The sequence below is a fragment of the Anomaloglossus baeobatrachus genome, chromosome 11 (assembly GCF_048569485.1).
Source record: "Anomaloglossus baeobatrachus isolate aAnoBae1 chromosome 11, aAnoBae1.hap1, whole genome shotgun sequence".
In the NCBI taxonomy this organism is placed as follows: domain Eukaryota; kingdom Metazoa; phylum Chordata; class Amphibia; order Anura; family Aromobatidae; genus Anomaloglossus; species Anomaloglossus baeobatrachus.
The window spans coordinates 26310653-26326183 of NC_134363.1; the positions used below are offsets into that span (position 1 = coordinate 26310653).

At 42.2% G+C, this 15531-nt stretch overlaps 1 protein-coding gene across 2 annotated transcripts in view; it reads right to left on the minus strand.

Annotated features, from left to right (window-relative positions):
• Nucleotides 1-646: 646 nt before the first annotated feature.
• The window catches only part of LOC142256814 (C3a anaphylatoxin chemotactic receptor-like), a 450349-nt gene continuing 435464 nt past the window's right edge, over nt 647-15531 (minus strand). The window contains exons 1-4 of one of the 2 annotated variants that reach the window (XM_075328709.1): nt 10073-10150; nt 9734-9899; nt 7519-7590; nt 647-5197 (exon numbers count right to left, since the gene is read on the minus strand). In XM_075328709.1, coding sequence (XP_075184824.1) covers nt 4207-5197; nt 7519-7590; nt 9734-9801 — 1131 coding nt within the window. In that variant the 5' untranslated portion in view covers nt 9802-9899; nt 10073-10150 and the 3' untranslated portion in view covers nt 647-4206. Of the gene's footprint in view, nt 5198-7518; nt 7591-9733; nt 9900-10072; nt 10151-15531 lie in introns of those variants that run through there. The other variant, XM_075328708.1, reaches the window with a different exon arrangement.

A 15531-nucleotide genomic window follows, 5' to 3' on the forward strand; every position in this document is an offset into this window, starting at 1 on the left:
GATCTTCTGAAACCGCACAACTAAGGAAATAAAAGATCTTCTGAAACCGCACAACTATGGAACTAAAAGATCTTCTGAACCGCACAACTATGGAACTAAAAGATCTTCTGAACCACACAAATATGGAACTAAAAGATCTTCTGAAACCGCACAACTATGGAACTAAAAGATCTTCTGAACCGCACAACTATGGAACTAAAAGAACTTCTGAAGCCGCACAACGAATAAAATAGTGTCGCAAGCCAAAAGGATTTTCCTAAGTCCCACCCCCTTCACTGATTTTACACATCCCTCCATTTATCAGACAGCACCATAATCCTGTACAAATGCAAAAAATGTTATTACAAAAGCATTTTTGGAAAAGTGGATGGTGTGCGGGAGCAACAAAAGAAAAACAGAAGATTGACGATATTTGGGGAAAGTGCTTGGGGTTACGAACATGCTAAGGCTTGTACCGAATCTGAAATTGGTGAATCTTTGTTGAACAGGTTCGCTCATCTCTAATCGTCATTATTACCCATTTTTTCTAGTTTAAACATTTGATTAATAAAATGATGACAAATAACAACTTAAAAGTTTGTTTTATTGATACATCATTACAACCATTGAATTAATATAGACAAAAATAGATTAAAATAACTTTTAGTGTAAAAATCTACATGGTTAAAATGTACAAATTGATACAAATTATAATAGCAAACATGGAAATAATATAGAGTAGGTTTTTTTCTAGAATCTAATATATAAAGCTGAATGTGTGTGTGTACGTGTGTATGTGTATGTCCAGGATTGGCATCTGCACCGTCGCAGCTACAGCCACAGAATTTTGCACACTCACATGTCTGGACCCTGAGAGCATCATAGGCTATGTTTTGAGGGGAAATTTTAACCCCGCGCTTTACAGTTATTCGACAAAAAACCTGCCTCTATTAAAGCGAATGGAGCTGGGAGCCACAGTGCAGCCAGAACTTCAGAAGAATGCGCAGCCATGCCCTTATATGGAATGTTGGCGTGTCACAATGCAGCCAGGGAAAGAGACAGACACAGACAGGGAAAGAGGCAGACACAGACAGGGTAAGAAACAGACATAGAAAGGGTAAGAGACAGACACAAAGAGAGAGACACAGACAAAGAGACAAACTGCCAGGGAAAGAGAGGGAAAGAAAGAGACACTTTAACAGACAGACGCAGACAGGGAAAGAGGCAGACACAGACAAAGAGACAGAGACAGACACAGGGAAACAGACAGGGAAAGAGAGGGAAAGAGACAGACAGGGAAAAAGAGGGAAAGAGAGAGACAGGTTAAGAGACAGACACAGACAGGTAAAGAGACAGACACAGACAAAGAGACAGAGACAGACACAGGGAAACAGACAGACAGGGAAAGAGAGGGAAAGAGAGAGACAGGGTAAGAGACAGACAAAGACAGGTAAAGAGACAGACAAAGAGACAGACACAGGGAAAGAGACAGAGGGAAAGAGGGAAAGAGACAGACAGGGAAAGAGAGGGAAAGAGACAGACAGGGAAAGAGAGGGAGAGGGGCAGAGACAGACAGGGAAAGAAACAGACAGCGAAAGTGACAGAGATAGATAGACAGACAGGGAAAGAGATAGATAGATAGACAGACAGGGAAAGAGATTGAGACAGACGGAGAAAGAGACAGACAGTCAGGGAAAGAGACAGACAGACAAAGAGATAAAGAGAGAGACAGAGATATATATACAGAGGAGGAGACAGACAGAGAATGGGAGAGAAACAGAGAGACAGTTACTATCTCGGGCAGCGGATATTGTGTGCAGAATAAATTTTTGTTAATACATTATATTTTGTTAACAACAGTTATTAACCCGGGCGAAGCCGGGTAGTACAGCTAGTAATGACTGAATCTGGTATTCTACTGTATCTTTAGGAAAACATTTTATATAGATATATGTAGATACATTGTAACAAACAAGAAGATAAACAAATAGATAAATAATGGATGGATGGAGGTATGGACGAATGATCGATAGATAATAGATATATAGATTATAGATAGATACATAGAAAGATATATAGATAGATACTGGATGAGTAGATAGATAGATAGATGGACTGTAATAATACATCAAGATAAGACTGTCATATCATGGTCCGTTAAATTTGACAAACACATCTCAGAGAATGTTAGAAAAAGATTCTAAGAGACAAAGGAATTTATAAAAAATAAATAAAGAAATTATTCTGTCTTTGGACGTGCAGGAAACCAATGTGTTGACTATAACATCTAAATGTAATAGATAGAGATGAGAGAATAAATTGAAGTGAAATTAAATTCTACTTGAATTTTTACAAGAATCCGAATTTACCAAAATTCTGGGGTTTTATTTTCATGCAAATTGAAATGGTCTCTTCTGGGAGAAAGTAGACAAACTCTAGTGCAACCTATTGGAAGTAGCAATCCTAACGGTGGCCCTTTAATGAGCATTTTTATATGACCTAGGATTTATGCAGGATGATAACCTCAATTTGCAGATACGGTGTTTCGGGATGATTGTCCTTCCTCAGTGCAAGGTATGAGATCTGGTCTGGATGTATTAGAAACTTTACTGGTGTCTAAGGGAAAAACTTTTCTCCTTGTGGAGACTGACGAATTAATCTAGCTGTCAATAGTGAGGCTGCAATGCTCCTCCGGGTAATATTCAAATTGTCTCTTCAGGGAGTAAGGAGACAAACTCTAGTGCCACCTATTGGAAGTAACATGCAAATTGAGGAATATGCCAACTATTGGCTGCAATTTTTCTAAACCAAATAAAGCCATCAAAAATTTAAATAAAAACATCCTTATCACCTTAACACTCACTTATGTGTCCCTTTCATTCTTCATTATCTTCATTACTCGTGCTGGAATCTCTGGGCCTCTTGCACTGAGCTACGAGTTCTGGGTGTTAATAGGCCTGGGAACAGTTCTGCATATGTGCCCAGAAGATCATGATGCATGTGCTGATGTCATGACCTTCCACACACTCGTGCATAGCCCTCCTGGGCATCATGAAAAATGGAAGTCCTGGCTGAATGTCAGAGGTCCCGGTATCAGTGATGGCTGAGAAGAGCAGCAAATACTACATGGGTCTAAGGTCTCGAGAGATCCTGAGACTTGATAACCGACATTAAATATGAGGTTAAATAACTTCTCCGCCAGTTTAATTTCCCAGGAAAAATGTGGAACCAAGCAAATTTAAATTTTCCTTGATACACTTTCCCTAGTAATCTATTATATGAAGCTGAGTGTATGTGTGTATGTGTGTGTGTATGTCCCCGCTAAAGGAATTTCCACCGTCGTATGTACAATTATGAAATTTTGCACAAATGCCCCATTTGACTCAAGGAACGTCATAGACTATGTTTTCAGGGGAAATTTAACCCCGCGCTTTACAGTCAATCGCCAAAAAACCTGAGTCCATTAAAATCAATGGAGCTGGGAACCACAATGCAGCCAGAACTTCAGAAGAATGTTGGCGTGTCGCAATGCATAGCCAGTGAAAGAGACAGACACCGAGACAGACAGGGAAAGAAACAGACACTGAGACAGACAGGGAAAGAGATAGGGAACGAGACAGACACCGAGACAGACAGGGAAAGAGAAAGGGAACAAGACAGACACCGAGACAGACAGGGAAAGAAACAGACAGGGAAGGGAAAGAAACATACAGACAGGGAAAGATACAGACAGACAAAGACACAGAAAGACAAAAAGACAGAGAGACACAGATAGACACAGACAAAGAGACAGACAGGGAAAGAGACAGACAAGGAAAGACAGGGAAAGAGACAGACAGGGAAAGAGACAGGCAAGGAAAGACAGGAAAAGAGACAGACAGGAAAAGAGACAGGCAAGGAAAGACAGGGAAGGAGAGACAGACAGAGACAGACAGGGAATGATAGAAAGACAGGAAAAGAGATAGAGAGACAGAAATGGAAAAAGACAGACAGAGAGAGAGAGAGACAGAGAGACAGTTACTATCCCGGGCAACAACAGGTATTACAGCGAGTAAGACTATTAAGAATGACTTTTTTTTACATAAATAATCATGAAAACAAGAAAATAACCATCTATTGTTCACTCTATGATTATATAACAAAACTGATTTAAATGAATTGTAAGATGATAATATATCAATTTAGGATACGGAATTTTTTTTAAGGTTTGGATGAAAAAAATATATTTTAACCATCTGTACTTTGAGTAGGTTTAGAGGGCTGTCGTTCTACGAATACATCATTAGTCTGGTCACCTAAAGCTTTTTCAAGCTTGAAGGGAATGGATCTGAGGAAACCATGTTGGAAATCTTGGCCGATAAATACATAAATGATTGGATTGATGCAACTGTTAAGACAAGCCAGGCTGACAACAATAGTATTTATATTATAGAATAGAAGTCTATCTTCATCATAGATGGGTGTAAGTGGCAAGATGAAAAATGGAAACCAGCAGATAAAAAAACACAATATAACAGCGGTGATGATCCTGGAGGATCTCTGAGATCTCTGGGATCTCTTACTTTTTCTAATCTTGTAGAAAATGGTGACATAAGAGGTAACGATGATAAGAAAAATCACACACATTATAACTAATTTGTGCAGCCGAGTACTAAAGGGAATCTTAGAAAGATAGACTTGTTTATTGTCGTATATTATACACCATTCAGTTATGTGATATGAAAAAAAGTTTGATGCAAACCAACTAAAACCATTTACAAGAAAGGAGAACAACCAAATTATTCCTGCAGTGATTTTAACTAGTTTATATGTCCTGTGAACTTTTGCCCAAAATGGCCACATGACGGATACCCAACGGTCAATACTCATGCCGATCAAGAAAAGAACACTGGCGCCCATGTTCAGACCAAACAGAAGAAAGCTCAAGTTGCAAAAAATAACTTGTGAGTCTGTGGAAGAGGAAGTCAACAGTGCTATCAGCAGAGGAATAGACGCACAGCACAGGAAGTCCGCGATGGCCAGGTGGAAGAACCACACGGCACTGATCGTCTTCTTCATCCTGAATCCGGCAATCCAGATGACTAATCCATTACCAATAATCCCGAAAGCTAAAACAATGCTGAATATTGTAATTGCAACTTTCTGTATGATGTACATATAATCATAAGAACCGTTGTAAGAAGTTGTGTTACTTGTGTTGTTGAATTCATAAGATGACCTTAGAAGACATGATAGGGTAGACGTTAGGATCATGAAGAATTTATAATTTTGTAAACAGATACAGAAGTATGCATGGAGAATCGGGGGATGAAATAAAGTTAAGATCCCCTTAGAGTGCTAGATGTCCCCACCATAGAAAGTTACAGGGACTTTGATATATTTTTAACAATAAGATCTTTTGAACTGTCTTAACTTATTTCAACTCATGTAAAGAGAAGGAACCTTTGAACGGTTAACACTGGCTAAAGAAAAAAGTATTGGGACAGACTTACAAATCATGTGACTTAAAGGGGTTTTCAACTTTCAGAAAATCCCTCTCCCCTGTTCACAGCCAATTAGTTACTTCACCGAGTTGATAACAGCTTAGAGCTGCAGGGCTCATTGGTTGGCTGCAGCGCTGTAAATATGATGCCAGCACTGCAGAGATGAGCAATCCTTTGGAAGTTCGGTTTACTCTTAGCAAAGAAACCAAACCTACACTGGCCCGAACTTGGCCCGAGGAGCTTCGTAATCACTGATTGTCAGTTTGAGTCTCCACCCGCATAAGTCAGCCATAAGCAGATCACTTCTGGGGGAGGAAGGCCAGGCTTTTCATATTTTCTTTTTATTACACACTACATCTAATCATGATGTTGTTATCCCCAGAGCGAGCTGTTCAAACACTGCAAGCGGCTCGTACAGGGCTGAGCACCAAGCGTACCTAAATATAGCATTGGTCGTACAAGTTAAGTTCACAGGTAAAGCATCCAAACTCCGAACCCAATCTCTGTTTTTTTAATTTGGTGTTCGGTTCAAAAATCAAACCTTGGGTTCGCTCATCTCTACAGATAACAGACAATGGGAGCATTGGCGGAAACTTATCGCTGGTCATGGGAAGAGAAACTAATCAAACTACATCTAGAGGACAGCTGTGAGACAAAAGTGGCGCATTATAGTCCTTAGCTACAAACATTTTGTTGTTAACTTCTTGTATATTTTGTTAAGAAGTAGTGTTGAGCGAATAGTTGACTATTCGTACTGGCTATGCTGTTAGCGAGTACTCTCCGCTACTCGCATATTCGCTACAAGTAGCGGGCGCAATGTAAGTCAATGGGAAATACTCGCTAAGTAGCGAGTAACCTGAAAACCATACTATTCGCTACTCGCATGAAAAGTACGGCTTTCGAGTTACTTTCGAGTATTTCCCATTGACTTACATTGCACCCGCTACTCATAACGAATATGCGAGTAGCGGACAATACTCACTAATGGCATAGCGAGTACGAATAGTTAACGACTCGCTCAACACTAATAAGAAGATTAATTAAAGACACACATTTTTCACAATAAAAAAATGATATTGAATTGATTAAACTAAAAACATAAACTTATAACAAATTTTCGGCTGTAAGAAATACACTACCCTACAGATGTATACAATGATGCGCCCATATACTAACTGCAATACTGGATATTAATAATGAAAAGAAATGGAAATACAAGGAGTATTGAAACATAATAGACCTTTCCATATCCTGTCTTATTACTACATATGTGCTGCATTTTTTGTAAGATATGTGACTCTCCTTTAGCGTCCGAAACAGGAGAAATGGATGCATAATTCAATATGCTGTCATTGTAGAGAACTGAGAGATATGCAAGATCCTACAATTAAAGCGGTTGTTCACTACTTGGAAAACCCCTTTTATTCCCATTGTGCACCTTCTTAAAAACAAAAAAGCCTATACTCACCTCCGGTGCAAGCGTGGTTCTAGCAGTGTTGTAACTCACGTTCCCAGGTGACAATGTTATAAAACGTGAGTCCCATGTCCAATCAACACTGTCAGCTTCCTTTATCTTTGCCTTCAGATGGTTAGGCAATCAGCAGGAAGTGATTGGCAGCCGCAGTGCTCACTTCCCGTTAATTACCTAAACATCTGAAGGCGGGGAGAAGGAAGGTGGCAGTGACTGGATGTGGGACTTGCATGTCATAACAAGTCACATGTGCCCCGGGAATGTGACTGCCGACATTGCTGGCACCGTAGGTGAGTATACCATTTTTTATTTTTATGGGGGCGCACATGGCGAGTGAGAAGGGCGTGTCCAACTAGTAAATAATCCCTTTATAGAAAATCTGTTACACGGTTTTGTTATTGAGTATTAAATAGAATCCTGGGAAACAGAATTAATAATATTATACTACGTATCAATGGAATCTGAAAATGGAATTTCTTATCCAGGCACACCGGTGCATGAGAGCAGCGGAAATCTAACGTATAAAAATGAGGAATATATATATATATATATATATATATATATATATATATATATATAACTTACTGGTTATCTGAATCCAGAAACATTTCAGGTAAGGTCAGGTTAAAATCAGCAGCGTCCATTCTGAGTCTGAATCTAAAAGAACAATAATAATAATAAAGAAATATTATTCAACTTATTCATCAACACTGTGTTGATTTATCTCTCTATCTATTTATTTATCTATCTATCTATCTGTCTTTCTATCTGTCTGTCTATCTATCTATCTATCTATCCCTCTATCTCGCTATCTCTCTATCTCGCTATCTCTCCCTCTATTTATCTATCTATCTATCATTTTGCTATTTATCAGGCTATCTGCATTATCAATCTATGAAATATAACACTATCTGTGTATATCTTAAATTATTTATCCACTGTGTACTATATATATATATATATATATATATACATATATATATACATATATATATAGTTAGGTCCAGAAATCTTTGGACAGTGACACAATTTTCCCGAGTTGGGCTCTGCATGCCACCACATTGGATTTGAAATGAAACCTCTACAACAGAATTCAAGTGCAGATTGTAACGTTTCATTTGAAGGTTTGAACAAAAATATCTGATAGAAATTGTAGGAATTGTCACATTTCTTTGCAAACACTCCACATTTTAGGAGGTCAAAAGTAATTGGACAAATAAACCAAACCCAAACAAAATATTTTTATTTTCAATATTTTGTTGCGAATCCTTTGGAGGCAATCACTGCCTTAAGTCTGGAACCCATGGACATCACCAAACACTGGGTTTCCTCCTTCTTAATGCTTTGCCAGGCCTTTACAGCCGCAGCCTTCAGGTCTTGCTTGTTTGTGGGTCTTTCCGTCTTAAGTCTGGATTTGAGCAAGTGAAATGCATGCTCAATTGGGTTAAGATCTGGTGATTGACTTGGCCATTGCAGAATGTTCCACTTTTTTGCACTCATGAACTCCTGGGTAGCTTTGGCTGTATGCTTGGGGTCATTGTCCATCTGTACTATGAAGCGCCGTCCAATCAACTTTGCGGCATTTGGCTGAATCTGGGCTGAAAGTATATCCCGGTAAACTTCAGAATTCATCCGGCTACTCTTGTCTGCTGTTATGTCATCAATAAACACAAGTAACCCAGTGCCATTGAAAGCCATGCATGCCCATGCCATCACGTTGCCTCCACCATGTTTTACAGAGGATGTGGTGTGCCTTGGATCATGTGCCGTTCCCTTTCTTCTCCAAACTTTTTTCTTCCCATCATTCTGGTACAGGTTGATCTTTGTCTCATCTGTCCATAGAATACTTTTCCAGAACTGAGCTGGCTTCATGAGGTGTTTTTCAGCAAATTGAACTCTGGCCTGTCTATTTTTGGAATTGATGAATGGTTTGCATCTAGATGTGAACCCTTTGTATTTACTTTCATGGAGTCTTCTCTTTACTGTTGACTTAGAGACAGATGCACCTACTTCACTGAGAGTGTTCTGGACTTCAGTTGATGTTGTGAACGGGTTCTTCTTCACCAAAGAAAGTATGCAGCGATCATCCACCACTGTTGTCATCCGTGGACGCCCAGGCATTTTTGAGTTCCCAAGCTCACCAGTCAATTCCTTTTTTCTCAGAATGTACCCGACTGTTGATTTTGCTACTCCAAGCTTGTCTGCTATCTCTCTGATGGATTTTTTCTTTTTTTTCAGCCTCAGGATGTTCTGCTTCACCTCAATTGAGAGTTCCTTAGACCGCATGTTGTCTGGTCACAGCAACAGCTTCCAAATGCAAAACCACACACCTGTAATCAACCCCAGACCTTTTAACTACTTCATTTATTACAGGTTAACGAGGGAGACGCCTTCAGAGTTAATTGCAGCCCTTAGAGTCCCTTGTCCAATTACTTTTGGTCCCTTGAAAAAGAGGAGGCTATGCATTACAGAGCTATGATTCCTAAACCCTTTCTCCGATTTGGATGTGAAAACTCTCATATTGCAGCTGGGAGTGTGCACTTTCAGCCCATATTATATATATAATTGTATTTCTGAACATGTTTTTATAAACAGCTAAAATAACAAAACTTGTGTCACTGTCCAAATATTTCTGGCCCTGACTGTATATATATATATATATATATCATCATAACTATTTTTCAATCTATAAATCTTCCTTCCATAATAGATAGATGGATGAATAGATAGATGGATAGATGGAGAGATAGATATATAGATAGATAGATAATGGTCTTAACATCCATAGTATCATACTCACTTTTGAATGTGGAATAACACTTCCTTGTTGTTAGATAGGTTGATTAATATAAAATCAATGGGCTTCATTCATCGTTTGATTACATAAACCATTCCGGGGAGTAATGAAGAACCTTGGTAAAGTCGAAATCGATGAATCAGCTCAAGCTATCTGTAAGTTCCAAGCTCTGATAACATTGAAAAACATAAAAAAAATGAGGTGAACATAAATAAAACAGACAAAAAATAGTGCAAATTAAAGAAGAATTAGACACAAATGAAGAGCAGGCGAAACACAACAAAAACCAAGCAAAAAAGGTGTAAATGAAAGAATGAATCCCGGCATATTTCCTTTCATTACATTCCTTCTCCTCCAGGATCCCTTCTCTGTGGTCAGTGAGAGTAGCGGATCCTTTGTCTATAACCAGCATTGCTCCTGTATATATATATATATTTTCTTCTCCACCCAAAATCCATCAGACACTTCCACTAAGTGCAAACAATTAGCAAAGTACAGAATAATTGTTTTTATATTATTCATTAAGTAATAATTTCAATATTTCCAAATTATATGGAAAATACTAAAACATTTATCTGTTTATACATTTTTTAAATAAAAGTCTCTTTTACCTTTTAGCTTAGTCATTTTAATAATGATAAACTCAGAAGCATTTCATTTGTCATTTTTGTCATTTGTTATATGCATCTGACAACTAACAGCCATGTGTAATGCATGTGGGTCCCTCTAACACATGTGATTGTGGACTTACTGTGCCATGGGTCGGGCTTACCCTGGAGGTGCGTGCCTACCAGGGATTCACCAGATTCTTTTGTGGTGAGGTTTGCCTTGGTTGCCAGTAGACACCTGGCACCACTCCAGGGCAGTCCCTAGGCTGCAGCAGCAGACCCCAGGGATCAGGATGCCGATACAGACACAGAGTATCAGACAGGACAGGATCAGTTTCAGGTGCAGAGAGGATGGCTAGTACAGGCTTTGACAGATTTTTGGTTTGTGTACAGACAGCACAACTGGTCAAGACTGAGTTAAGGTTCTGCTGCAGGCAGGACAGGTTCAGGCACTGTAGCGGAAAACTGGTACAGGTGTTTGGAAGTACTGGAGCATGGGTACACAAAGCAGGTACATACACACAGACAGATCGGGAACTGGCAGGGTACAGGATGAGTACAGCTTTGGGGACCTGACAACGAGCTAATTGTTACAGTAACTCATTAGATTCTGAAGTTGCTCAGGCACTTACCTACAGGGGAGGGCGCTTTAAGTACCCTGTGCTTCTCAGCCGTAGGCTGAGGAAACTAGCAGACAGCACACAATCCTCCTTTAAGGTTGGTTTCACACATCCAGCATTTCGCCAGCAAACTCCAGTACAGTGCAATACAGTACAATGGCATCGCGGCAACCTCCAGTCATATGCTCTCATGTGACTGGAGCTCATCGCGATGCCATTGTACTGTTTTGCACTGTACTGGAGTGTGTCGGATCCGGCAATCCGGCAAAATGCAGGATGTGTGAAAGCACCCTAAGAAATGGGGAGCTTGCAAGTGCTCACCCTAAGCAGGTAGCTGGGAGAGCTGTGCAATGTGCACAGGCAGGCCTTGGGCTGTGGGGACCGTGGTGGGAGCTGATAGAGAAGGAGATGGACCTGTGGAGCAACCGTCATTATGAGCATGTTGGCATTCCTGCTGAGAGGAGGGAGAGCAACCATGCTGAGATATCGGCATTACTTCATACAAGATGACCTTGACATTCTATCCTTCAAAGTACATACTATTGTTATCTTTCTGGCTTACTTTTTCAGCTACTTTAATTCAAAGATCTATGTTTTTATTGAACAGGATTTTCAACAAAGATTCTATAGATCTATCTCTGCCAGACTAAAAAGAGCCTTGGAAGAAGGTCAAGCTATTAGTGATGAGCGAGTACTAAAAAGCTCGGGTGCTCGAAGCTCGGGCCGAGCCTCCCAAGATACTCGTGTACTCGGCCCGAGCACCGAGCCCAATGTTATCCTATGGGAGACCCGAGTATTTTTGTGAAATGACCCCCCGGCAGCATGTAGAAACCCTAAAAATGTCACAAAAGTCTCAGAAGAGTGCTCAAATGACATGGCATCAGCATGGGGAAGACCCCTTGAAGCATTTATCACTCAAAAGTCACAGATGTGAACAATTTTGTCCGAGTTTTACGCCATTTTTACGGACTCACCAGAAAACCTTCCAAAATGACACCAAAATGAATTTTCATGGCGGAAATGTTAAGGGCACATACCCAATAGTGAGATAGAGCTGGTGTATGTTACTTTTTGAGATTAATACATGAAAGATTTTACATGAAAACCTTGTGTGGCACTCCGATGTCCAAAACGCACGTTTTGTGCTTTTTACTAGCGATGTCGGTCATTTTTTTTTTTTTTATTCTATCTCCCTCAGTCCGTCGGTCTGTCTCTCTCTGTCTTGTCTGTCCCCCTCTCACAGTCTGTCGGTCAGTTCTCCCCCCTCTCTCTTACTTACCGTTCCCCGATCACTGCCGCGGCGCTGCACAGCTGTTCAAACTCCGGTGGCTTTTCCTCTTTTGAAAAAGCCGGCCGCTCATTAATCAATCTCCTATTCCCTGCTGTCCTGCTTTTCGGCGCCTATGATTGGTTGCAGTGAGACACGCTCCCACACTGAGTGACAGCTGTCTCACTGCACCCAATCACAGCAGCCGGTGTGTGTATACTGTGCAGTGAAATAAATAATTAAATAATTAAAAAAAACGGCATGCGGTCCCCCCAATTTTAATACCAGCCAGATAAAGCCATACGGCTGAAGGCTGGTATTCTCAGGATGGGGAGCTCCACGTTATGGGGAGCCCCCCACCCTAACAATATCAGTCAGCAGCCGCCCAGAATTGCCGCATACATTAGATGCGACAGTTCTGGGGCTGTACCCGGCTCTTCCCGATTTACCCTGGTGCGTTGGCAAATCGGGGTAATAAGGAGTTAATGGCAGCCCATAGCTGCCACTAAATCCTAGATTAATCATGTCAGGCGTCTCCCCGAGATTCCTTCCATGATTAATCTGTAAATTACAGTTAAAAAACACACACACCCGAAAAATCCTTTATTAGAAATAAAAAACACTAACAAAGTCCCTCATTACCAATTTATTAACCCCGACAAACCCTCCATGTCCGGCGTACTCCACAGTCCTCCAGCGTCGCGTCCAGCTCTGCTGCATGGAAGTGACAGGAGCTGCAGAAGACACCGCCGCTCCAGTCACCTCCACGCAGGTAATGAGATGAGTATAGCGATCAGCTGAGCTGTCACTGAGGTTACCTGGATCCAGCGGTGGATGCAGCGGTGGCCGCGGGTAACCTCAGTGACAGCTCAGCTGATCGCGCTACTCACCGCCGCTCCAGTCAGCTCCATGCACCAACTGAGGTGAGTATAGCGATCAGCTGCTGTCACTGAGGTTAATCGCGGCCACCGCTGGATCCAGCGGTGGCCGGGAGTTACCTGACTGACAGCAGCTGATCGCGCTATTCCCTTCATTAGCTGCGTGGAGGTGACCGGCGGCTTTTACTATTTTGAAAAAGCCGGCCGCTCATTAAACAATCTCCTATTCCCTGCTTTCCCCGCCCACCGGTGCCTATGATTGGTTGCAGTGAGACACGCCCCCACGCTGAGTGACAGGTGTCACACTGCACCCAATCACAGCAGCCGGTGGGCGTGTCTATACTGTGCAGTAAAATAAATTAATAAATAATTAAAAAAAAACGGCGTGCGGTCCCCCCCATTTTAATGCCAGCCAGATAAAGCCATACGGCTGAAGGCTGGTATTCTCAGGATGGGGAGCTCCACGTTATGGGGAGCCCCCCAGCCTAACAATATCAGTCAGCAGCCGCCCAGAATTGCCGCATACATTATATGCGACAGTTCTGGGGCTGTACCCGGCTCTTCCCGATTTGCCCTGGTGCTTTGGCAAATCGGGGTAATAAGGAGTTAATGGCAGCCCATAGCTGCCACTAAATCCTAGATTAATCATGTCAGGCGTCTATGAGACACCCTCCATGATTAATCTGTAAGTTACAGTAAATAAACACACACACCCGAAAAATCCTTTATTAGAAATAAAAAACACACACACATTCCCTGGTTCACCACTTTAATCAGCCCCAAAAAGCCCTCCATGTCCGGCGTCATCCAGGATGTTCCAGCGTCGCATCCTGCGCTGCTGCATAGAGGTGACCGGAGCTGCAGAAAACACCGCCGCTCCGGTCACTTCCACGCAGCAAATGAGGTGAGTAGCGCGATCAGCTGAGCTGTCACTGAGGTTACCCGCCGTCACTGGATCCAGTGACAGCGGGTAACCTCAGTGACAGCTCAGCTGATCGCACGGCTGTCTTCATTAGCTGCGTGGAGGTGACCGGAGCGGCGGTGTCTTCTGCAGCTCCTGTCACTTCCATGCAGCAGAGCTGGACGCGACGCCGGAGTCCGTGGAGTACGCCGGACATGGAGGGTTTGTCGGGGTTAATAAATTGGTAATGAGGGACTTTGTTAGTGTTTTTTATTTCTAATAAAGGATTTTTCGGGTGTGTGTGTTTTTTAACTGTAATTTACAGATTAATCATGGAAGGAATCTCGGGGAGACGCCTGACATGATTAATCTAGGATTTAGTGGCAGCTATGGGCTGCCATTAACTCCTTATTACCCCGATTTGCCAACGCACCAGGGTAAATCGGGAAGAGCCGGGTACAGTCCCAGAACTGTCGCATATAATGTATGCGGCAATTCTGGGCGGCTGTTGGCTGATATTGTTAGGGTGGGGGGCTCCCCATAACGTGGAGCTCCCCATCCTGAGAATACCAGCCTTCAGCCGTATGGCTTTATCTGGCTGGTTTTAAAAATGGGGGGAACCGCACGCCGTTTTTTTTAATTATTTAATAAATAATTAAAATTAATAATTAAAATTAATAAATAATTAAAAAAAACGGCGTGCGGTTCCCCCCATTTTTAAAACCAGCCAGATAAAGCCATACGGCTGAAGGCTGGTATTCTCAGGATGGGGAGCTCCACGTTATGGGGAGCCCCCCACCCTAACAATATCAGCCAACAGCCGCCCAGAATTGCCGCATACATTATATGCGACAGTTCTGGGACTGTACCCGGCTCTTCCCGATTTGCCCTGGTGCGTTGGCAAATCGGGGTAATAAGGAGTTATTGGCAGCCCATAGCTGCCAATAAGTCCTAGATTAATCATGTCAGGCGTCTATGAGACACCCTCCATGATTAATCTGTAAGTTACAGTAAATAAACACACACACACCAGAAAAAATCCTTTATTAGAAATAAAAACACACACATATACCCTGGTTCACCACTTTAATCAGCCCGAAAAAGCCCTCCTTGTCCGGCGTAATCCAGGATGATCCAGCGTCGCATGCAGCGCTGCTGCATGGAGGTGACCGGAGCCGCAGCACACACAGCCGCTCCGGTCACCTCCACACAGCAAATGAACACAGCCGCGCGATCAGCTGCTGTCACTGAGGTTACCCGCGGCCACCGGTGGATGCAGCGGTGGCCGCGGGTAACCTCAGTGACAGCAGCTGATCGCGCGGCTGTCTTCATTACCTGCGTGGAGGTGACCGGAGCGGCTGTGTCTTCTGCAGCTCCTGTCACCTCCATGCAGCAGCGCTGGATGCGACGCTGGATCATCCTGGATTACGCCGGACAAGGAGGGCTTTTTGGGGCTGATTAAAGTGGTGAACCAGGGTATATGTGTGTGTTTTTATTTCTAATAAAGGATTTTTCGGGTGTGTGTGT